Source organism: Hyperolius riggenbachi, chromosome 6 (genome assembly GCF_040937935.1).
Source record: "Hyperolius riggenbachi isolate aHypRig1 chromosome 6, aHypRig1.pri, whole genome shotgun sequence".
NCBI lineage: Eukaryota > Metazoa > Chordata > Amphibia > Anura > Hyperoliidae > Hyperolius > Hyperolius riggenbachi.
Window position 1 is genome coordinate 87,070,803 of NC_090651.1, and position 25,393 is coordinate 87,096,195.

General features: G+C 43.4%; 1 protein-coding gene across 9 annotated transcripts in view; it reads left to right on the plus strand.

Moving 5' to 3' along the window:
* The window catches only part of PAPPA2 (pappalysin 2), a 478,727-nt gene that overhangs the window by 120,465 nt on the left and 332,869 nt on the right, over positions 1 to 25,393 (plus strand). For all 9 annotated transcript variants that reach the window (XM_068239634.1, XM_068239635.1, XM_068239629.1 and 6 more), the window contains one exon: positions 8,925 to 10,772. In XM_068239634.1, coding sequence (XP_068095735.1) covers positions 10,076 to 10,772 — 697 coding nt within the window. In that variant the 5' untranslated portion in view covers positions 8,925 to 10,075. The remainder of the gene's footprint in view (positions 1 to 8,924; positions 10,773 to 25,393) is intronic.

The window sequence follows — 25,393 nt, forward strand, 5'->3', positions numbered from 1 at the left end:
AGTTATAAATCATTAAATAATGTGCATTAAATCGGCAATTGTAATAAAAGTTAATCTTTCGTTTAAATAGTGAAACGTATAATAACGTTTAAAAAAAAAAATTACTAAGTAACCCTCCCTGTACCTACCCCTAACCCCTAGACCCCCCTATTGATGCCTAAACCTAAGACCCCCCCTGTTGGTGCCTAAGTAACCCTCCCTGTACCTACCCCTAACCCCTAGACCCCCCTGTTAGTGCCTAAACCTAAGACCCCCCTGTTGGTGCCTAAACCTAAGACCCCCCTGTTAGTGCCTAAACCTAAGACCCCCCTGTTGGTGCCTAAACCTAAGACCCCCCTGTTGGTGCCTAAACCTAAGACCCCCCTGTTGGTGCCTAAACCTAAGACCCCCCTGTTGGTGCCTAAACCTAAGACCCCCCTTTTGGTGCCTAAACCTAAGACCCCCTGTTGGTGCCTAAACCTAAGACCCCCCTGTTGGTGCCTAAACCTAAGACCCCCCTGTTGGTGCCTAAACCTAAGACCCCCCCTGTTGGTTTTTTCGTTTAAAAATAATGAAAATAAAATTTTTTTTACTGTTTTTCGTTTAAAAATAATGTTTGAAAAAAAATATTGTACTGTTTTTCGTTTAAAAATAATATTTAAAAATGTATAAATCATTAAATAATGTGTAATCATGAGAAGCAGTAATAAAACATTAAGTCTCCGGGCGCCGCTTTTAAAACGTTATTTTTCTCCGGCGCCCTTTTTTCCTATCGGGCGCCCATTAAACGATATTTATTATAGGAGTGAATGGCGGCGCCCGATTTGTCCACTAGCCTCAGGCGCCCGAATTTACTGTTACCAGATTATTTAGTCAGTGTTTTCCCATTGTAAAATCTTTCCTCTCTGATTTACATTCTGAAATTTATCACTGGTGGTGACAGCTTTAGTTCTGCCAGGTGATCTGTGCAGAATGTTCGTTACTGAGAGTTCTATGCACAAAGGGAGATATCGCTTGCTTGGCAATTGGAAAAAGTTGTAATTTCCCACAATGCAGTGAGGTTCACAGACAACAAACTGTCAGGACCTTGGTCATGACATCACACTGTGGAAGGGGTTTCACCACAATATCAGCCATACAGACTCCCCTGATAATCTATTTGAAAAAAGGTAAAGATTTCTCATGGCAAAAGAGGTATCTGCAATAGCTACCACCGCACAAAAAAGTTTGAACAGGCCTCACTTGCCAGTATAAAAATGTACTTTATTGTGAATGAAACAATCAAACAGCGTGTAACAATCTCCATATATAAAAACCATTAAAACACTTTAGGAGCCTCAGAGATTTGCACAGCACGCCCCCACTTCACTTCAATATCCACTCCATCCATACATGCACACGCCATTCATACCACAAAAGGGAAGTGCATGCACTTGTAGTAGCTAACAGAGCTCTGAAAAATAATGCACGTGCTGATCAAAAAACACTATTGCTTGCAAGACTTATAGGTTTAACAGAGTCCAATAGACCACTGTCTCCAGAGTTAAGAATATCCATTTGTTGCTTGTGTCCACAGACTTTAAAGAGAACCCGAGGTGAGTTTGAAGAATATTATCTGCATACAGAGGCTGGATCTGCCTATACAGCCCAGCCTCTGTTGCTATCCCAAACCCCCCTAAGGTCCCCCTGCACTCTGCAATCCCTCATAAATCACAGCCGTGCTGACAAACAGCTTTTCAGAGATGGCTGTGTTTATGTCTATAGTGTCAGTCTGCTGCTCTCCCCGCCTCCTGCAGAACTCCAGTTCCCGCCTGCATCCCTTCCCTCCCTGCTGATTGGAGGGAAGGGACGGGGGCAGAGACTGGAGCTATGCAGGAGGCGGGGGAGAAGCTGAGACTGACACTACAGATGTAAACACAGCCTCACAGCACGGCTGTGATTTATGAGGTATTGCAGAGTGCAGGGGGACCTTAGGGGGGTTTGGGATAGCAACAGAGGCTGGGCTGTATAGGCAGATCCAGCCTCTGTATGCAGATAACATTCTTTAAACACACCTCGGGTTCTCTTTAAAAGCCAGTACTTAGCACAGTATGTGCATCACAGAACCAGTCCAGTCTCCATAGTAAGCAACCTCAATGGGTAACATAACATTCCGAGTTAGTAAGCCTAGATAAGCAGCATAGCGTAAAGTTAGTGTCTCTTGCATACACAGAGTCGGAGTCCACAACAGTGGCAGGCATGCTCAGGGGATCTGCATGTCCCCGTTTTACTCGTTCCTACAAGAATATATGCGGCATCTCCGTTTTAAGAGTACTCACAAGGCAGCACGACTGGCTGTGGCTGAAGGCGGTGGCTGATGCTGTGGATCTACCCGCTCGCGCTCGTAATCAGCGCACCGGCGGGGATCGTACACAGAGCGGCGTGGAGTTGGCGTGATGGGTGAGGCCGGCCTCATGTAGCTCCTCCCACCAAAAGGGGTATCTGCTACTGATTGTTGTAATGAGGATGAATTCTTGGTTAAAGTTCCTCTTTAAGGCCTTCATATACTGTAGATTTTTTTCAATACTGTAGATAATGATACCTCCAAATTATTTGGTATTTTACATTGAGGGACCTTAACCTTAAACTGTTGTAGTATCTTCCTGCACAATTTTTTAGGCAGGAAACACACTTAACAGTTTTTGTGCACATTTTCTGCACAGAAAAACTGAGAACTCATGTTAATCAATGGGCTAGTTCACACTTAATATGTTGTTCGCACGCAGAAAAAAAAACTGACATTCTACATGATGATTCTGCACATTTTGTCAGTTTTCTCTATCAATTACATCAGCAGCTGTGAAAAAACGTGCGCGTTTTCCTGCATAGAAACACAATTGGTGTGCAGAAAAAGTACGCAGAAAAACGCGCTCAGAAAACTGAAAGACAAGTGTGTTCCCTGTCTCAGAGTGGTGCACTCCTCCTCATCTTTACTTCTGACAAATTCAGCCTCTTAGGGACATTCTCTTTCTTTACAAACTTTTTGGAAACAGGTTGCTAACAATACATTTAAAATAAGCATAGGTTTTACTTGCAGAGACTCTGAAATCTCTAAAAAAAGTCTTTTTATTTCATAAATATGTTTAATATGTTATCCCTAACTAAACCGCCGCATTCCCGCCACTCTAAACTATCTAAATCCCCCTAACTCGCCCTCCCTCTCCCCCGCAAAATCCACGACTTTCTTGGTCGTGGATTTTGCTGCCCTAAGCGCTTCCGTGTGAGGCAGGGCTATGATCTGCAGCCCTGCCTCACATGCGTCTGTCAGCGGCGGATCTCCGCCTCTCCCCCGCCCCTCTCAGTGAAGGAAGACTGAGAGGAGTGGGGGAGAGGCAGAGATCCGCTGCTGACAGACGCGTGTGAGGCAGGGCTGCAGCTCATAGCCCTGCCTCACACAGAAGCGCTGCAGATAAGGGAGGGGGTATAGTTGTTCAACTGGAGAGTGACTACAATAGGGAGGCACTTCACCTCCTAAGTGATGCCCATACGTATAGACATTTGAAAAGTGATCCAGGTAAACGTTTTGGAGAGGAGTTGGAACACTTATTAAAGGAGGCCCATCAGGAAGGAATTCTAAACAAAAAGGAATTTGAATTTGTGAGTATGCCCCATCCCAGGACGGCGATATTCTATCATCTCCCAAAGCTGCATAAAGGTTTGACTGATCCCCCGGGGAGGCCTATCATTTCTGAGGTGGGGTCCATCACGTCCAATCTTTCCAGGTACGTGGACACCTTCCTTCAGAGATACGTGAGGTCCACTCCGGCCTTTTTGGAGGATACCAGGCATGTCTTGAACATCCTGGATGGACTATCATGGGAGGAAGGCTGGCTGTTGGCCACCCTTGATGTAGCCTCGCTGTATACCGTAATACAGCATGAGGAAGGTTTGAAGGCCGTAAATCATTTTTTGAATCTGGACTCGACTATGAGGGAAGAACAGAGAACCTTTATCTTGAATGGAATAGAGTTCATATTGACCCATAACCACTTCAGATATGGGGAGGATTTCTACCTCCAGACGAGCGGGACAGCTATGGGGACCCGGTTCGCGCCGGGATATGCAAATCTCTTCATGGCCCATTGGAAGATGACCCATGTATACGGGCATGGGGGGCCCGGCGCGGATCTGGTCCTCTGGAAAAGGTTTATTGATGATGTCCTGCTCGTCTGGAGGGGGTCAGAAGAGTCCCTAAGAGAGTTTATAGATGAATTGAATTGCAATGCTGTGAATCTGAAATTCACGTCTGAGATTAGCGATAAAGATATTAATTTTTTGGATATTAACATATATGAGGAGAATGGGAAAATAAAAACACGGACATATGTCAAGCCCACAGATGTGAACAGCTATATTTTAACCACGAGTTGTCACTTTCCCCCCTGGCTGAACACAATACCCAAGGGTCAGTTCATACGTTTAAAAAGGAATTGTGCTGAAAACGACGAATATCAGAGGGAAGTGGAAATACTCTCAGTAAAATTTGACGAGAAAGGCTATACTGATGGCATTATTGAGGAGGCAAAAAATGAAGTGGAAGGTATTGAGAGAAAAGATTTACTCATTAAAAAAATTAGAGAAGATCCACAGGATTATACCTTGAGACTGAATTTGAAGTATGGTCCACGTAGTGGAAAGGTGCGCGATATTATCTCCAAACATTGGACAGTCCTCAGGCAGGATAAATTATTAAATGAAATCCTACCCGCAAAGCCTCCAATTACCTACAGGAGGTCCAGTAATATAGGCCTTAAGGTGGCAACAGCAGCTAGTAGCTATATACATACCCCAAAAGTGGAGGGGAATGGAGGGTTTGTGAGGTGCGGGAGGTGTATTAACTGTAACAAAACTAAGAGCTACAAGAAGATAACGGAAGTAAAAGAAGGGGGTGACACATTCAAAATTAGAGAATTAATTACATGTGACACTAAAGGGGTAATTTACTGCCTGATATGCCCATGTAACAGGAGATATATCGGTCGCACCAAGAGAACACTATCTAGCAGGATTGGCGAGCATTTAAATAATATTGGGAAGGGATGGGAGGGGCATCCACTGTCCAAACATTTTAGGGATTATCACAATTGTAGTACACACGATGTGGTTTACTTTGGTTTGGAGGTGGTACACAGAGATATAAGGGGAGGGGACTACATAGCTAAAATGTCGCGACAGGAGAGCAGGTGGATATTTAATTTAGATACTTTAATACCCAAGGGGTTAAATGACGAAATGGAACTCTTTGGTTTTATGAATTAGTATATTTCTTGTTGATATATGAGCATTTTGGTTCCCCAGTGAGGTGCTGGATCCCTTAGTTTTTTGAAATTTTGAATAAGTGATATATAATGATTTTATTGAATAGGTCATTGAGGGGTGTGAATTGTTTATTCTCACTGGAAGAGATTCTGTGACGTACAAAATGGAATTGCCTATAGCAACATGCTATTTAATAGCGATGAAGTGTGGAGAGGAGTGCCACTTTAAAGAGACAGGAGGGGGAGGAGTTAAGTGATGAACATTGCCATATAAAGATGGCGACTTCCAAACCGTCCTATAGATTCTGATGAAGACGGCCGCGCCGTCGAAACATGTTAATCAAGCCGCACGTTGTAACTGTGTAGGGGCGCCCCGCATTAGTACAGAGTGACCTTCCGCGATTATCACCAGCTACTTATCAATTGCAACATTTAGAGAGGTATCCGAACGGTGAAGCGCAAGGAAGTCATTGTGGCAACTGGGTTGAGGCGCACTAGGAAGTGACGCCACTACCCTTAGGACGAGGAACCGGAAGCCGACCATCCAACCTGGTTGCGCAGTAGCGTTGGACCAGAGCAGCTAACCGCTGGAGCGGCACTGCGAGTTACATCTCCGGAGTGACGCTGGAGATTCAGAAGAGAAAATCCAGGTTGGAGCAAGTGTCCCGGGCCAAGGACTTTCCGGCATCATTGGAAGTGGTGAGACTCGCGGCAGAAGTCCGCCATATACCTATTATTATTGCGGTAAGAGGTCCGCGTTGCACACTACTTTCCGCTTGTTTATAGCATTGAGGAACTAATATCAGCTGGAGAGCTGTACAGTTTGTGAGACCCTCTATTTCCTAATAGGGATTATTTTAGCCAAACAGCCCACAACCATTTTTGTGGACCTATTCCCTAATCAGGTTTTTTTAGCTAAATTGTTTATAACTAAAGAATTTTTTATGTGAAATCACATCAATTATTCATTTTTAAGGGGAACCAGCATGCTCTTTGTGTGAATGTATGGATGTGTGGATGAGGTTGAATATACGAGACATAATATGTATTAATTGAATATGAATTGTAACATATGTATTGATTGAAGACTTATTGTAATAAATACGTTTTTAAACTATTTAAGTCCAGCGCACGTTCTACTGTATTGTAATATCTTCCTGCACAATGTTTTAGGCAGGAAACACACTTAACAGTTTTTGTGCACATTTTCTGCACAGAAAAACTGAGAACTCATATTAATCAATGGGCTAGTTCACACTTAATATGTTGTTCGCACGCAGAAAAAAAAACTGACATTCTACATGATGATTCTGCACATTTTGTCAGTTTTCTCTATCAATTACATCAGCAGCTGTGAAAAAATGTGCCCGTTTTCCTGCATAGAAACACAATTGGTGTGCAGAAAAAGTACGCAGAAAAACGCGCTCAGAAAACTGAAAGACAAGTGTGTTCCCTGTCTCAGAGTGGTGCACTCCTCCTCATCTTTACTTCTGACAAATTCAGCCTCTTAGGGACATTCTCTTTCTTTACAAACTTTTTGTAAACAGGTTGCTAACAATACATTTAAAATAAGCATAGGTTTTACTTGCAGAGACTCTGAAATCTCTAAAAAAAGTCTTTTTATTTCATAAATATGTTTAATATGTTATCCCTAACTAAACCGCCGCATTCCCGCCACTCTAAACTATCTAAATCCCCCTAACTCGCCCTCCCTCTCCCCCGCAAAATCCACGACTTTCTTGGTCGTGGATTTTGCTGCCCTAAGCGCTTCCGTGTGAGGCAGGGCTATGATCTGCAGCCCTGCCTCACATGCGTCTGTCAGCGGCGGATCTCCGCCTCTCCCCCGCCCCTCTCAGTGAAGGAAGACTGAGAGGAGTGGGGGAGAGGCGGAGATCCGCTGCTGACAGACGCGTGTGAGGCAGGGCTGCAGCTCATAGCCCTGCCTCACACAGAAGCGCTGCCCGGATTGCCCCCCGGGGAGTTTGGGGGTATTTAGTTTACAGCGGCGAGAATGCGGTGGTTTAGTTAGGGATTTTTGAAATAAAAAGACGTTTTTTTAGATACTTCAGGGTCTCTTTAAAGTGAATAGAAACTGCATTTAAAAAAATGAGACAGATACGTCTTCGGGAGGACACGGCTCCCGAAGACTTCCAAATACCCTTTCGGCAGGGGATTGATACCGGGGGGGGGGGGGGATGTTGCCAGCACAGGATAGAGAGCACCGAGATAGGTGACAGAAGGCTCTATATGACCCAGACCCTTCCCTCTCCTTAGGTAAGTATTTGCTTCATTTTTAAAAAATGCGGTTCCCATTCACTTTAAATAGAAACTGTATTGAAAATAACAATGAATAAAATTGCTTATTTAATCACAGTTTGCCTGTTGTAAAATCTTTCCTCTCCCCCATTTAAATTCTGAAATTTATCACAGGTGGCAACATCTTTAGTCCTGTCAGATGATCTCTGTGGAATGTTTGGTTACTGAGATTTCCAAAGCCAGTAGAAAATATACCTGTCTCCCATAATGCTGTGGGTATCCTGAATATTTTACTGCATTCTACTGTATGTTGTTACAGTGCCTTTTTTAAAAAATTCCCATTTTCAGCCTTTGATGTGTTGAATTGAATATGGAGTTTACATGATTCGCAAACCATTTGTTCTAGTTAAATTTTTATACAGCTGCCCAACTGTTTTTGAACTTTTTTTTGTATAGCACACAGTGAGAAATAGTCACTAAAGGCCGGTAAAACTTACCTATGCATATAATGTATTTAAGGTTTATTGGGTATTGTGCAACGTACGTAAGGGATGTTGTACAAATAGCGCAACCCATGTTACATACACAACATGCATGCTGCTTTTATACTGCGTAATATGTTATTTAATCACATTGTTTGTATAACACCCGTTACACTCTTAGTGGCAACACACTCATTGGTACAACACTTTGCAAACAGTACGACATTACGCGAGGAGTCTTTTTATACCAATATACTTTATTGGTATTTTTTATACCAATATACAGTGATGTGTACAGGGGAAAAAGTTGTGTGATCATAAATGCCAGACTAAACAGGTGGCTCTTCAGTTTTGATTTAAAGTGAAGGTACGAGCCCCCCCCCCCACCCCCCCAAAAAAAGATCTACTTACCTTTGGCTTCCTCCAGCCCCTGGTAACCTACGTGTCCCTCGCTGCAGCTCTGGTGTTCTGGGATCCCTTCCGTTGCGAGCACCTGTGCAGAACATTCCAGACCATGTGAGCGCGATCATGAGCAGTGCAGCCACGCACTCGCGCAAAAGATGCCGACCTCTAATGGAGGGGATCCCGGGTCACCAAAGCTGTGGAGAGGAACAGATAGGCTGCCAGGGGCTGGAAGAAGGCCCGGGTAAGTAGACTTTTTTTTTTGGGGGGGGGGGGGGGGGAGCTCACACCTTCTCTTTAAACTTATCTAGGGCTGGAGCTGTCTTAATTACGTTTGGCAAGACATTCCGTAAGGTAGGGACTGCATGAAAGAAAGCTTTCGCTTTAAGAAAACTGATATGTTCAATTTAACCATAGCAATGTAGCATTTCCCTGTTTTCCATCATTTGAAGCTTTGCATGTGGTTTCGTTATTGTTTTACTTATTTAATTATTTCTTTGCTTTTCAGGGAATTGAAAGAAAACAAATGAAGAATATGTAAAATTTAGACTAACAGAGGGCAACATCAAGCTAGTGCAGCTCCCGGCCGGCCAAATCTCTTCTGATGGTTTTCATCTTGCCCTTGTCTCAAGTAGTAAGAAGTCTAAACAAAACAACGTAAACTGCACTCATCCTAAACATCCACAATTCAAATGGAAAAACTTCATTTAGATAAACAGGAATGATTGCTACGGCTGCAGGCGTCTTCGCCCTAACTCCACTGCTGATCACCTAACAGTCTAACACATCATTTAGCTGTACCTCTCTGATATGCTTGGAAGGACCAATTTTACTCAATACTTCCTGTGCCTCATGTTAGAATGTACTGTCTCAGTACTGATCTCTCATTCTAGTGTCAGCGTCTGCATATTTGTTCTAACATAACAGTTGCAGCCCACTTTAGGCCTCCTAGCTACTGTTTCTGCACACCTGCTCGTTCCTTGACCTCTCTGTGTGTCGATATTCAGTCAGCTTTAAAATAACACTGTATGTTCTAGCTAACCACTGGCCCCGGGAACAGAACTCATCTTACGAAATGAAGAGCTGAGAAGAAAGCAAAGACATTTCTTGCAAGAGATCTATACGTGAAGTTTGCAAAGCGGAGAAACATGGTCTTAGCAAACATTTGCTAGACACATGTTACGTGTCCTGGTTAAGCATCTGGCTAAGCAACATATGTTAAGAATCCACTGCGGGCCATAACATCACATCGACATCAAGCAAGAATCTTTATCCCTCAGCTCCTGCACTACGCACACAGATTAGACTGCTAGTGCGGGCTAAGGCCTAGAAAGAACTGTTAAAGCGCCCGGAAGAAACAGAAAATGTAGACGCAAGAGAGGAGATGAACCACTAAATGCATGGACAGTGCCGCTAAATTTGAAATTTCATAATGGTAGACGTCCAAGTGAAGACAGGAAACAACAGCTTTCTCAACAACATGGAGGTCATACAAGAACGTATTGATGCAGAATGAGGCAAGGAATGCAAACATTTTACACAGGCTATTGACATGCTATAAGAATAAGAGGTAATTTTTGTTGTTGAGAACCCTTTCCTAACCCTGTATGCAAGATCGCTCACTTATTGCATCAGAAAGCTTTGGTAGTGCAAGCCAAGATGCAATGCTTGGAGATACCTCTTTTGGCTTTATTTTTCTTATCATGTTGGGCAAGACCCCGTAAGATAGATACTATCCTTCAGCAGAAGCAAGAATTGGTGTTAAGAGCTGAAAACCTCAGGTTACTTTCCGTGAAAGAACCCTGCAGACTTACTCAGCACAGAACTGCAGCAGGCCTTCATCACCAACCTCAAGAAGTCTATTCCTCGCAAGGAGAAGGCTACAGAGAGGAAGACTTGGACTGTGATAAACTTGGATCAGATAGATGCAACTTTGAAATACAAATGAGAGACAGAACTGATGATCACACTAGGGGCATGTTATCTAAATTAGAGGACAACCCTTACTGGAATAGGACTTATTATAATAAACAATATAGACATACTTCAAAAAGACCCAACAAAGATATTCTTAGAAGAAAACCTAGAGCCGTAAAAAAATTACATACTAAGCAAAAAGCAAAAAAGAGAAATCCCAGAGAATCCGAGTTATACGGCTCACAAAGATTATCGAATTTCTCTGTACTGTTTGCACTTCAACAAAAGAATCCTGTTGAGGGTACTTTCTACTTTCATAGCGCACATAGCCAACTGGTGTTAAAACCAGAAGCTGGGCAGAAAATACCTCAAGAAACTTTCACTGTAGAACTGTGGGTGAAGCCAGAAGGAGGACAAAATGATCCAGCAGTCATAGCAAGTAAGAATTTTTTTAAATTCCCTGTTCATTAAACATTGTATTATGGGAACTATTAGGGGCATAACTACAAATCATAGGACCCCCCAGCAAAACTTTGATGGGCCCATGTTCATAATGTTCACACCCTTTCCCTTGCGTACCCTGGTAACCCTCACAATCTGGAGGCCTATCTTGCAGGGTCATAACGTGTGGACATCGTAATCTTCACACCCATAGCAAGTGTAACCACACCTATAACTCTTGATCTGAAGAATGAACCCCTTTATCGGAGGGAGTAAAGTAGTAGTTGGGACCTGCCTACAGCTTTGGGCCCCCCTGCGGTAGCTGGGGCTGCTCCCCTCTAGTTACGCCCCTGGCAACGATCAAAGTGGGATGTCAGTCTCAGCAACATCTATACCGCTATAATCCCTTACCAGCCAGCTAAATTAAATTATACTTATGCTTGGTCCAGACCATGCAATCTCTCGTCAGATTGATGGGTCCAACCGATAATTTCCGACATATCCGATCTGCTCCTGATCGATAACTGGATCGATTTTCAGATAACTTCTGCACAAAATCAATCTGTTATTATTCGGGAGCAGATTGGACATGTCGGAATTTATCGCTTCAACCCGTTGATCTGATGGGAAATTGCATGGTGTGTACAAAGACAAAGAATTAAAGATGAATCAAGTCCAACCAGAAAAAAAAAATAAAAAATGTGGCAATTACACTTTTTTTCATTTGATGGCTTTATTATGTGCAGGTACTGTGGGATATATTCAGCGAAATGCAGTTTGCCGGTACTTACGCCTGTTCCATTGCATATGTTGTGTGACTAGCCTAACTAGATAACGCCAGCTTTGCTCCCCAGGATTAAACTTCTTCCCAATCAGTTGCTGATACCTTCTTTCCCACGAGAAATCTTTTTTTTTTCATCAAGGACTTCTGTATGGCTGAGATTGTGGTGAGACCCCTCCCACAGTGTGATGTCATAACCAGGGCCGGCGCTACCATAGAGGCAAAGGAGGCAATTGCCCCAGGGCCCCATAGCCTGTTGGGGCCCCCAGTGGCTACAAGCGGAATTTTTTTTTTTCAAAAAGACCTTATGGTTTTTGAGAAAATTGATTTTAAAGTTTCAAAGGAAAAAAATACACATTTAAAAGCCCACCGACTTTAATGGTTAATAACAAATCCACCTTAAAGGCTAGAAACCCTAAATGTGCAGGATATGTTAAGGAGATCATTGGGAATAAGAGGAAAAAACTATTTTTCAAAAAGACCTTATAGTTTTTGAGAAAATCGATTTTAAAGCTTCGAAGGAAAAAAGTATACTTTTAAATGCGGTAAATGTCACTTTTAGTAGCAAACCTAACGGTAGTGTAATTTTACATGTATCAAAAGAAAGAGCAATCAATTTCCTGATGGGGTTTCCAGGGGGTCCATACGCAGTCGCAGCGCTTTGGCCAGGGATCGCTATACAGCTGCAATATGGCTGTATGAAGATCCCTGGCATTTTTTCCTATTTTCCCATTTTTTTTTTTTTAATGTTTAGAGTGTGGGAATTTTTTTTTTTAAATTATGTGGGGTCCCCCCTCCTGAAACTTTTTAACCCCTTGTCCCCATGCAGGCTGGGATAGCCAGAATGTGGAGCTCCGACCGATTGGGGCTTCACACCCTGACTATACCAGCTGCAAAAAAAGGTCCCTTAATGCCGATTTTTGTTTCGGGGTATCTGTTGGGGGGGCCCCAGGTTTATTTTGCCCTGGGGCCCCATTGTTGCTTAAACCGGCCCTGGTCATAACCATGGTCCTGACCGTTTAAAGATAAACTGTAACCAAGAACTGAACTTCATCCCAATCATTAACTGATACCCCCTTTCCCATGAGAAATCTTTTCCTTATCACAAACAGATCATCAGGGGGGTCTGTATGGCTAATATTGTGGTGAAACCCCTCCCACAGTGGGATGTCAGGACCATGGTCCTGAAAGTTTCCTGTCTGTGAACCTCATTGCATTGTGGGAAATAGCTGTTTACAGCGGTTTCCAACTGCAAAAAAGCAAGCAGCATCTCCTCCCACTGACATCACCTGCCAGCAGTAAAAATGTCACCATGTGATAAATATCAGAATGTAAATCAGGGAGAGGAAAGATTTTACAATGAGCAAACACTGACTAAATCATTTATACATAATTATTGTAAAAATGAAGCATTTTTTTTATTACATTTTTTTTCACTGGAGTTCCTCTTTAATGTGTAAACTCGTTGTATTGTGGGAAATAACAGCTGTTTCCAACTGCCAAATAAGCCATATCTCCCTCTGCGGAATGTTCGTTAACTGAGAGTTATATTCACAGTGATGCACTTGCCCCTACTAAAGATGTTACTACCTGTTATAAATTTTAGAATGTAAATCGGGGCGAGGAAAAACTTTACAATGGGCAAACACTGACTCAATAAAATAGGACATTTTATTCATTACGCTATTTTTGCTACAGTTTCTCTTTAAATTAAAAAGTACGGTAAGTTCAGCAAACTACATTTTACCAGTACTTACACCAATTCCACAGCATGCGTTGAGCAAAAAGGCTAACTTTGTAATGCAAGCTTTGCTAGCATAATATGCATTATACTTGCAACATACACGTTAATTACCTACGTAATCCAAGTTGGGCTATAAATGCTGCTGAACTAAATAAGGAGAGTTAAATCAAGAGTTAAGACGGATAAGGGGACAATTTTAAAAGTACTTACACCAGTTATGTAGTGTGAATTGAATTGCGCAAATAATGCAACTCATCTTACCTAAGTTGCACAAGTAGTGTAATGTGCGATATTCTAGCAAAGTGCACTTCCTAGGTAGTGAGGATTGCACATGTGCGCTATGTAACTGGCGAAGTACTGGTAAAATCACTGTGTGCTGCTTGCAAGTGGTTACTTTACAGGCATTTGCTGAATATGCCCCAAGAAGAGATAAATCACGAGTTAAGTTGGATAAGGAGAGATAAATTAAGAGTTCAGACAGATGGGGAGTTTGATTCACATAACAAAATAGCTGTGCACAGTAAGTGCAATTTACTTGATACTTGCAACCATGCGCAAATAGCGCAACTCACGTTACTTAGATAACACACAGTTTGTTAGTATACTGCACATTATGTCACTTGCACACCAGACTTTTACTACTTCCAAGTGAATCAACTCCAATGGGGGATAAATAGGAGCTTAATAGGTTAGGTGGGATATGTTCTGAAATACATTTTGTGAATTAACCTTTAAGGTGTAATTCTTCTCCCCGTTTCCGATTTCCTGTTGCCTGTTTTACCTGCATTGTAGCTGCAGTCTTAAATGTGATGTTAGCACTTTGCTAGAGCTCTATGCTACATCTCTATCCTGTGATGCAGTAGTTGCTATGCTAAATGATATGCAGCTGATACATGCACTCATTTATTATTCATGATGTGTACATATAATTAGGCAATGTTTGGCCATTAAAAATATATGAATTGCTCTCTAAAACATGCACTTTATCTACAGAGGTGAGCCACATAGTGTCCACCAGGCTTGGATGTGCCTGTCAATTGTGTATTTTTTTTTACTGTGCAAATCAGCTAATATCTATCAAGCAAGGTAGTCATTAGTTTTTGTGTCTCACGTAAGTCTCACGGCTGCGGCTGCTGCTGCTACAGCCGCAGAAACGTAAGACTAACATCCGTGCCGTTTGCGGGGCTGTGCGCGCGATCCGAGGATGGAAGCCCACGTTCATGATGGTCCTGGAGAAGGGGGTTGGTGGCAGGGGATTATTCTCAATAAAATGCATTTAGAATAAAATAATACTTAGCATAATGTACCACCCAAAGAAAGCCTAGTTGGTGGTGAAAAAAAGAAAGGTATAGATCATTTTGTTGTGATAAGTAGTGATACAGTTATTGGGGAATGAATGGGAGAAGCACTGAAATGTGAAAATTCCTCTCGTCCATAAGGTGAAAACAACCCGCAGGCTAAAGTGGTTAATCAGCATTTCGGAGTTTGACAACCATAGCATACCATTGTCTGTTAAAGAGGACCTCTAATAACACCCCCCCCCCCCCCCCCCCTGCAGGGATACTTACCTCGGGAGGGAGAAGCCTCTAGATCTTAATTAGGCTTCCCCCATCCACCTCTACCCCTCGGTTCCCGCACTGGATCCCCCTGTAACCACATCCTTGTATGGAGGTGCTATCTTGCAGTAGCGCCTGCAGTATTTACCTTCCCCGGCTCCAGGGCAGGCTCAGTAGTGGCTTTCCAATCAGGCTCAGGTGTAAATAGCCGAGCTCGTTAAGGTCCAGTCTACTGCGCAGGTGGCTTGTGCCTGCACAGCAAACGGAAAGCCGCTACTGCGTCTGCACTGAAGCTGGGCAAGGTAAAAATGTACATGTCCACTGTTCGGGTGCTGCCAGCGCTGCAACCGAGGGCAGAGGAGGACGGGGGAAGCCTCATTAAGATCCAGAGGCTTCCCCCTCCTGAAGTAAGTACCCCCAGGGGATGTTTTTATTTTTACAGATACTTTTTAAATTTCTACACAAGCTTACCTCATTCTGCCTTATAAAGTACTCCTTAGGTGATCACCTAAATCAAATACTATTTAACCTCCTTAGCGGTAACCCCGTGTGTGACACGGGGTAAGCCGCCGGAGGGTGCCGCTCAGGCCCTGCTGGGCCGATTTGCTTAATTTTTTTTTTGCTGGACGCAGCTAGCACTTTGCTAGCTGCGCCAGCACCCCGATCGCCGCCGCCGCGCGCCCGATCGCCGCTATCCGGTGCGGCGCGCGGCCCCCCCCCCCCAGACCCCGAGCGCTGCCTGGCCAAGCCCTCCAGGAAATCCCGTTCTTTGAACGGGATTTCCTGATCGCCTATCGCCGGAGGCGATCGGCGGGGCTGGGGGGATGCCGCTGAGCAGCGGCTATCATGTAGCGAGCCATCGGCTCGCTACATGATTTAAAACAAAAATAATTAAAAAAAAACTGCTGCGCTGCCCCCTGGCGGTATTTTTCATACCGCCAAGGGGGTTAATGAAGAAAAGTCTAAAAAACACTGATTTAATTAACACTCTTCTCTTGCAGTGTGACCAACTGGTTTTCAAAACACTGCTAGAAGTACATCTAAGATAATTGTGGTTTTTGAAATAACTATTGATCATACAAAAACAGGTGAAAATAAAGGTTTTGGGTGGGGAAAAGAAAGGCACAATCCTGGCATTAGTGGCACAAGGAAAATGTGAGTGTCATGTTCCTTCCATCCTTAAAATTTCTAAAAGGGCAGTACACAAGAACAAAGTCAAGCAGCAGACGCCGGGGACAACAAAGCTGCAGCCAGGCAGCGGGGGGGAATTAATCAGCACTGAGAGGTCCATTTGAAAGACAGCACATCTATAAGTTATTGGAGGCTGGTGCAGGATTCCTAGGCAAACGTAAATTCAAAGAGCAAAGAAGGAATCTGCACACATACTTTTTGGAACATCAAGTGAGCTTTCTTGTCCCATCACACACGTGCAATATCTGACTGTAAAACCGTTGATCGTTTCGGGGCCTATATGGTGCCCTTTGTCAAGGCAAGGGGCAGACAAACGTTCCAAAAAGGCCAAAAACTCGGTGTGCGGATTCCTCCTTTGGACTCAGCTCTGAGAGGGATGTGAGCAATTGAAGTGCCACTCAAAAACTGTAGGCTGAAATCAAGTAGCCTTTAAACACAATGGCAAACTAAGACTTAAGGTGAAGTACACATAAAGAACAGGCTCCTTTAGGCAGGGCTGAGTTCAAGCACAACCAGAAAAAAAACCTTCATCAGTGAGAAGCAAAGAAGAGTCAAGCTGAGGTTTAATAAAGACCACAGAAATTGGACTGTAGAGTATTGGAGTAAGATCATCTTCTATTATGTGTTGTTTTTCATCTTTACCCCATGCCTGGCCATCTAATGGTGGCCATACATGGTACAATTTTTTTCATACAATCTTACCAATTATATGTAATATAAGGGAACTGCCTAAATTATCCTTTCAATATATTCACTTAATTTACCCTTATACTACATAGAAATGGTAAGATTGTATGAAAAAATTGTACTATGTATGGCCACCATTATAGTCAGATGGAGAACTGGAGAATATCTCACACAAACTGTAAAATATGGTGGAGGGTCAGTGATGACCTGGGTGTGCTTCAGCAAGGCTGGAATCGGGCAGATTTGTTTGTCGTTGTGAGGGATGCAGGAATTCACATACAAGGGTATCCTAGAAAAATTAATGCTTCCTTGTTCTAAGAGTATGTTCCCCTACTCAGAAGATTGGTATTTTCTGCAGGACAAAGCTCAACTGAGCCAGTACATCAGGTTCACAAAATCAAGAGTCGGTCTTGGTCTGCCCGATGGACATGAAGGAAAAGATCCCCCTGCTGTATGACCTCTGCTTGATTGAATATTTATTTGGCTAAAAGCAGCTGCATACAATATAGGAGCAATGCGTTTCACACTACGTGCTAACTCATGAAATGCATTGGACCCTTTGTACCAACATTTTCACATGCACCTGGTGCGGATGTGAAATCCCAGTGGAGGGCATGCCAAAACAGACAAAAGCTGCAACTGTAATTTGGGTTTTTATACCAAATACTGTTTTCTGAATGTTCTTTAGTCAAACATTATTGCAATTTTGAACATGGGTTTTTTTTTTTTACTTTTTCAGGTTCTGCAAACATTGCTTAATTTCTCTCATTCTGAAGTTGTGTCACTTCCTACAGAGCAATATTTTGGGGGGGAAATCAGGAGAAATATTGTCAGCAGTTCTTAAAAAAATAAGACAAAGCAGTTCAGCTCAATAACTGTACCAGCAAAAGATAAAACCTGAGAAACTGATCATATTTGCAGTGGTCTCTTATTTTGTTTCCAGAGCTGTTTATGCTGGATAGGTATTCTACAGAAGTCGCTATGTACTGTATGTATCCACTCAAGCAGAGTTCACATGTATTAAAGAGACTCTGTAACCTCAAAAACATCCCCTGGGGGATACTCACCTCGGGTGGGGGAAGCCTCCGGATCCTAATGAGGTCTCGCTGCAGCCCTCCGAACAGCCGGCGACAGACCCGACTGTAAAATCAATATTTACCTTTGCTGGCTCCAGCGGCGGCGCTGTGGCTGCTTTCCGCTCCGAACTACACGGAAATACCCGATCTCAGTCGGGTCCGCTGTACTGCGCAGGCGCCGGGAACTAGCACCTGCGCAGTAGAGCAGACCCGACGGCGATCGGGTATTTCCGTGTAGTTCGGAGCCGACAGCCGTCAGAGCGTCTGCGCAGGAGCCGGGAAGGTAAATAATGACATCATCTTGTACGGAGGGCTGCAGCGAGACCCCCGTGGGACAAAGGACGGCGTGGGAAGCCTCATTAGGATCCGGAGGCTTTCCCCACCCGAGGTGAGTACCCCCCAGGGGATCTTTTGATGTTACAGAACCTCTTTAAAGAAACACTGAAGCGAAAGAAAATATATGATATAATGAATTGGTTGTGTAGACGGATAATTAGAACATTAGTAGCAAAGAACATATTTTCATATTTTTATTTTCAGTTATATAGTGTTTTTTTTTACAACATTGCATCATTCTCTAATATTTGCAGTTAACACACTACTCAGCATTCTAAATGATTTTACAGAGTAGGCCAGTGAACTATCGACCTGTGTTATGCATAGAAAAAGAAAATACAATGACTGACAGTTGAGATAACAAGCTTCAGAAGACAGAGCTCTCTGCGACTTTGAAAGTCGTGGAGCTCAATGGCTCTTTTGCATAGATAACAACTGGAGTTTTTTAACTCTTCCTGTGCTGGAAACAATATTAGACTTAGAGTTAGGTCTCTGCTCCTAATGTTTTATTTCTTAGCTGTATTACACATACAAATCATTATATCATATTCATGTCTCTTTAAAGTTTGCATGCAAACTTGGAAAAATGTGTTTGCCACAAAAGTAATGGACTTTAATTGTGTCATATTGTACGTCTGATTGTGTTTCAATTTGTGTGTGCAGATTTGCTGTGTTCAAATATTCATATGCATGTTTGTAGTGGCTGGATAGTGTAATGGTTAAGCGCTCTGCCTCTGACACAGGGGATCAGCGTTTGAATCTCAGCTCTTTCTGTTAAGTAAGCCAGCACACGTTCAGTGAGGAGACCTTGGGCAAGACTCCCTAACACTGCTACCGCCTATAAAGCGTGCCCTAGTAGCTGCAGCCCTGTCGCTTTGAGTCCGCCAGGAGAAAAGCACGACATAAATGTTCTGTGTCTTGTCTTGCATGGGGTTTGGAAGTTAATTAGATGTATTTTTTATGTCAATTAGCTTCATTGGTATTCATGCAGAATTCACATAGCAGTTTTCCAAATAAAAAATTTGCAAATTCGCACACAAGATTTGTACAAAAAAAAATTGCAAATGCAGAATTGTGTATGCTAAAGAACTGCATGCTTTTTTTCTGCAATGGTAAGTGCGAATTCTACCTAAAGGGAGTCTTTCAGTAGGAAAAGTCCCCAAAAGTGACTTAAAGTGGTCTGAAAGCCAGCATTTCCTCTTAAAGCAGGTGGGAGGTATGTCCACCGATTACACAGCATGGAGAGACAAAAGGGGAAAAGAGCCCTGGCGAAAAGGCCTTACAGTCTAAAGGTTTAAGGTATAGGACAGTAGGTAAAGGAAAATTGTGTATTGGGTGGTAAAGATGGTGGTCAGTTGGCAGTGTCCTAGGTAGGAGAGTATACTTGCCTGAAGAGGGGAGTTTTCAGATTGCGCCTAAAAAGAGTAAGTGTGGGTGAGTGGCGGATGTGTTGAGGGAGAGGATCGAGAGAAGTCTTGTAAGTGGGAGGGGGAAGAGGACAAAAGGATATTGTTAGTAGAGCGGAGACTGTGTGTAGGATGGTATCTGAAAATAAATTGATTTAGATAGGAAGGGGCTAGGTTGTGGTGGAGAGCTTTGTGGGCGACAGTAAGGATTTTAAATTGTATCCTTTGTGTAACTGGCAGCCAGTGAAGGGACTGACAGAGAGGGATTGGGCTGGAGAAGCGGGAGAAGAGGTGGATGAGTCGTGCAGCAGAGTTCTTGATGGACTGTAACGGAGCTAAACGGTTGGCAGTGAGGCCGCAGAGCAGAGAGTTGCAATAGTCTAGTCGTAAAATAATCAGGCCATGCACCAGAAGTTTAGTAGTGTCCTGTGTGAGAAAAGGGCGGATGCGGGAGATGTTTTTTTAGGTGGAGGTGATAAGAGGAGGATAGTTTGTCAATGTGTGGTTTGATTGAGAGACTTGAGTCCAATATTACACCTAGGCAGCGAGCCTGGGGGACAGGTGTTATGGAAGTACCATCAACAGAAATAGTGATGTCAGGCAGAGGCATTGAATTGTGAGGTGGAAAGATTACTGTTTCAGTCTTGTCCATGTCCAATCTTGTCCATTTCAGTCTTGTCCAATCTTTTGAGTTTTTGCTCTAAAAGATTATTTACAGCATAAAATCTACTACCACAAAAACATTTGTAGCAGAACAGCATTCAAACAGTTAAACACATCACTTTTTTTCTTCAGTGGAAAGCTCCTTGCTTCAACGGGCAGCTTCTGGCCAGCTTCTGCTGAAGAGGTGATAACAATTTCTGTTTACATTACATTTATCATATACATTTAGTAAACTGTCGAAACTGAGCTCTACTGAGCTGAGAAGCAGAAAGAGCTGAGAAGTGATCACTTGATAGATTTTTATATATAAATTCAGCAGCTATGCAACAACATGCAATGGCAGCTTTCAGAGCAGATAAACTGTACTTTGGTAATTCAAAATTTGTAGACAAGCAAGATTACTTGTGCACAGACGCAAATATGATAAATGTATGGGTAATAAAAAGTAGGAAAACACATGTTTATCGAATGTTATGTCAGAGTTTTATCCCGCTTTAAAAAAATCAGACCAAGGCTGAAGAAAACTACACCACAGTTCGGATGCCCAGAAGGAAGTGGAGAGAGGGCTGTAGGGGCATAATTGCATTTTATCTTTCCACTACTTGGGGAATGTCTATGCTCTTAAGGTTCCAGAAAGAAAAAAAGAAAAAGAAAAAGAGAGCAGATATTTTCAGTAATCGCCTCAGACATGCTCCAATCATGTTGAGCTCCCAGCCTGCATCCATTGGTTCACTCATCTCTGCTACATAAAATTCATCTGCTAAAGTGCAGAAATAAATAAATCAGAAATAAGTGTTGGTAGATCTAACTCTCTGTAGGAAGGTATGTGTTTATTTGGAGTTAGATTCTGGTATCGAAGGATATGGAGTCCACCTGGAAACTATTGGTCCCAGAGCCTGCTGTCATGCCGCTCCCACATTATGGAACTCCTTACCTCTGCAGATCAGGACAGCTCCATCTCTGGATGTGTTTAAATCCAGACTGAAAACCCACCTGCTCAGTTTGGCGTTTGCAGAAATATAATTTCTGTTGTGTTCAGGGCAGTTTCTAAAATGCACCCAAGGCAAGGGTGTAAAAATTGCGCCCCCCGCTGTGGAGCCAGGTATAGGTGCCCGCAGTATAGGTTAGCCAGGACTAGTTGCACATAGTATAGGTAGCCAGCTACAGGTAGCCAGGTGTATAGGTGCCCTGGTATAGGTAGCCGACTATAGGTCCCCCCAGTATAAGTAGCCAGGCATCGATACCCCAATATAATTGCCCCCAATATAGGTTAGCCAGGTAGGTGCCTCCAGTATAGGTAGCCAGTATAGTTGCCCCCAGTATAGGCTAGATAGGTAGGAGCCCTCAGTATGGGTTAGATAGGTAGGTGCCCCCAGTATAGGTTAGCCAGGCAGGTGCCTCCAGTATAGGTAGCCAGTATAGTTGTCCCCAGTATAGGTTAGTGCCCCCGGTATAGGTTAGATAGCTAGGCACCCCCAGTGCAGGTTAGCTAGGTGGGTACCTCCAATATAGGTAGCCAGAATAGTTGCCCCCAGCATCGGTTAGATAGGTAGGTGCCGCCAGCATAGGCTAGGTAGGTGCCTCCAATATAGGAAGCCAGTATAGTTGCCACCAGTATAGGTAGGCGCCCCCAGTATAGGTTAGCTAGGTAGGTGCCCGCAGTATAGGTTAGATAGGTAGGTGCCCCCGGTATAGGTTAGATAGGTAGGAGCCCCCAGTACAGGTTAGATAAGTAGGTGCCCCCAATATAGGTTAGATAGGTAGGTGCCCCCAACATAGGTTAGATAGGTAGGTGCCCCCAGTATACAGTATAGATGGATTACTTGTTACTTGCACTTCTTCTCACTTGCTGCTGTGGTTGAAGCAAAATAACTGGGGTGAAGTATTTCTAATACGGACTAACACAGCAGTCCAAACTTGATAGAAGTTGTGTATTCAAGATAACTTTTGTTCCTTAATAAAAAGCAATCCAAGAAAATATGAGGGTCGTCCACAACACAACAGCTGTTCACTTTTACCTGCCATGCAAGGTATTCTTTCTGTGCAGTTTAATTTGCTTCTGTCACATTATTCTGTTCTCCCTCTGCACTGCTTGTTACATGACTGCAGAATGCCAGTAACTGTTTGTTCAGTAGCATTACCATGAAGCCCCCTCAATTCCTTCAACTCAGGTGAGGAGTGTGATACTGCTACATCAGAGAGATTGAAAATCTTGTAAAAAGATATGACAAATGCTTAAAGAGAGACTGAAGTCTAGCAAAATACATATTTTTCTTTTTAAAACCTCTTTAACATCAATGCCCTAACTGAAACGCAGCACCCCCACGGCTGAACACTCAAGAAATCACCCGAAAGTCACTGGGGCACCTTGCGGGGAGCGCTTCAGTGCTGATCGCTGCTTCTCCCCGCCCCACTCAGTCTTCTTTCACTGAGAGGGGCGGGGAGAGGCGGCGTTTAGCACAGATTGACGTGCATGGAGGCAGAACTACAACTACAACCCAAAACTCTGCCTCCCCGGGCAAGTCTTGGATTTTTGCCCGGGAGTTTTAAATAAAGGTGGTGATCATATGAAGAAATAGTCAGAAGATGCAGTTTGTCTAAAATAAAATAAATAAAATGTTTCTTTAAAGAGAACCCAAGGTGGGTTCTAAGAATCCTAATAGCAGACAGAGGCTGGCTGTGCATATAATCACCAGCTTCTGTTGCTATATTTCGACCCTCCAGGGCCCCCCTGCGCTCTGCTCTGCCCCGCCCCGCATAAATCACAGCCGTGCTGTGGATATGCAGCGTGTCACCAGCCGACTGTTTACAATTGCCTATCAATCTCCGCCACTCTCCCGCCTCCTCCATAGCTCCGGTCCCCGCCCGCGTCCCTCTCCCTCCAATCAGCGGGGAGGAAAGGGACGCGGGCGGGGACCGGAGCTATGGAGGAGGCGGGGGAGAGGCGGAGATTGATAGGCAATTGTAAACAGTCGTCTGGTGACACGCTGCGTGTCGACAACGCGGCTGTGATTTATGGGGGGCAGAGCAGAGCACAGGTGGCCCTGGAGGGACGATATATAGCAACAGAGGCTGGTGATTATATGCACAGCCAGCCAATGTCTGCTATTAAGATTCTTAGAACCCACCTCGGGTTATCTTTAATTTATTTATGGAAAACGCCTGTTACTTTCCGGACAACCTAAGTATGTGAGAATAGATACAAATACCGTATAGTCCGGCGTATAAGACGACTGGGCGTATAAGACAACCCCCCAACTTTTCTAGTTAAAATATAGAGTTTGGGTTATACTCGCCGCATAAGACTACCACTCTTTCAATGCACACCACATAAATATTTAAAAAACATCATATACTGGTGCTATGTATGCACTGGTGCTGTATTGTATGTGATACCCAATATATAACACTGTATAGGCAATTGACTGGTTGGATTGGTCAAATCTCCCTCTCCCTAAGTGGATTGGTCAGCTCTCCTTGTCTACGTGCTTATCAGAGGTATGGTATGGAAGAATAGATTGCGCTGTGCCCATAAAACACGCCTCTTTCACCCGTCTGGCCCGCCCTTGTATCCTATTTACCTCCTTCTCTGCCTCTCAGATCTCACACATGTGCGCCTGTGCCGCTTCACTACAGTCCTCAGCAGGGATGAGAATCGGTAACAGGACAGGTCGCATCACCCGGCATCAATGACACCTGGCGTATAAGATGATCCCTGACTTTTCAGATGATTTTCAACGGTTAAAACGCCAGAATATACAGTATGTAGAAACTTAGAAGTGTTCCTAGTGACAGCAACATCAAGCTGTATAACTGATGCTCACCTTCCAAAGGTCAGCACACATTGTTGAGCAATTTAAGAAAAAAGCATCCCCTCACTAAACAAACAATTCTTTCATTTTTTTCGGGACAGCCTATTAAATTTATCGAATTGGTGTAAAATTGGGTATTTTAATGGTATGGTGTGTGGCCACTTCAAGGCAAACCTTCTTAAAGAGGACCTCCAGGCTGAAGTACAAAAACCTGCAGCCTTGCTGTAAGAAAAAGTTATATTCACCTGTGGTGTGATGTCCCACGAAGCTGTCCCGAAGACCCCGCATCACACCACTTCCGGCACCTGGCCCCGCCTTCTCTCTCCTAGGAGAAAAAAACGCCTGGCTATTTAAGGGTCCTGTGTCCCCTTGCAGAGCTGGCACAGTGGTGCATTTTTTTTGTAAATCTCTCACCTGTCCATGCGACAAGTCCATGCTTCTTGGCAGCCGGCTCCTCTTTACTTCCTGTTTCCCTGCGCGTCATGCAGGATTGATGTCAGCCCCACTCGACACTTCTGCTGGGCTTGTCACCCCTTCCAAGCCCGGCAAGGGGGGGGCAGCAGCAAGAAAAAAATTGGCTTCAGGTGGCAAATAGTATAGAACAGTGGATTGTATTTCAGTGGATTGTCAGAAAAGTGCTGTTATTTTTGCAGAAGAAACATCATTTCTCTGGCAATCTCTTGATCTTCACTTTTTATTGAATAGGCCCCTGAATTTCACCTGCCTTGACTTCCGCCATACCTATTAAATACAGCTTCCTTGTTTTAAACTGCATCTCCGGTGAGGTAATGCTGGGTTTCACTAATGTAGACAGTTTATGTTATAAGCTCCTGCTTTTGATCTATGTTTTCTTAGGTGAAGATTAGATTTGTAATTAAGAATGCACTCCCTTGATTAGCTTTGTTTATGAAGGCCATCTAACCAGTAGATGCTGTATTTCATTTTGGACTGCTTTGGCTCCTAAACTGTGTTACTAATGTGTAATGAGCCGTTAAATGAGTGTACTCTCTCTTTCATGTTGTATCTGTACCTTACACTTTGTATTTTATATTGAAATCAGATCAATAAAATATACAGCACAGTCCCCATTATCCGGAATTCAGGCAACCGGAAGTCTCAATTAACCGGCATGCCTGAGGAAGATAACGTCAACAGAAATTTTGGGGATTTCAGGGCATTGTAGGACAGAATTAACTTAAAGAGGAACTCCAGCCTAAACAAACATACTGTCATTAAGTTACATTAGTTATGTTAATTAAAATAGATAGGTAATATAATCTCTTACCCACCCTGTTTTAAAAGAACAAGCTAATGTTTGACTTCATGATGGCAGCCATCTTTTTGGTTGAAAGGAGGTGACAGGGAGC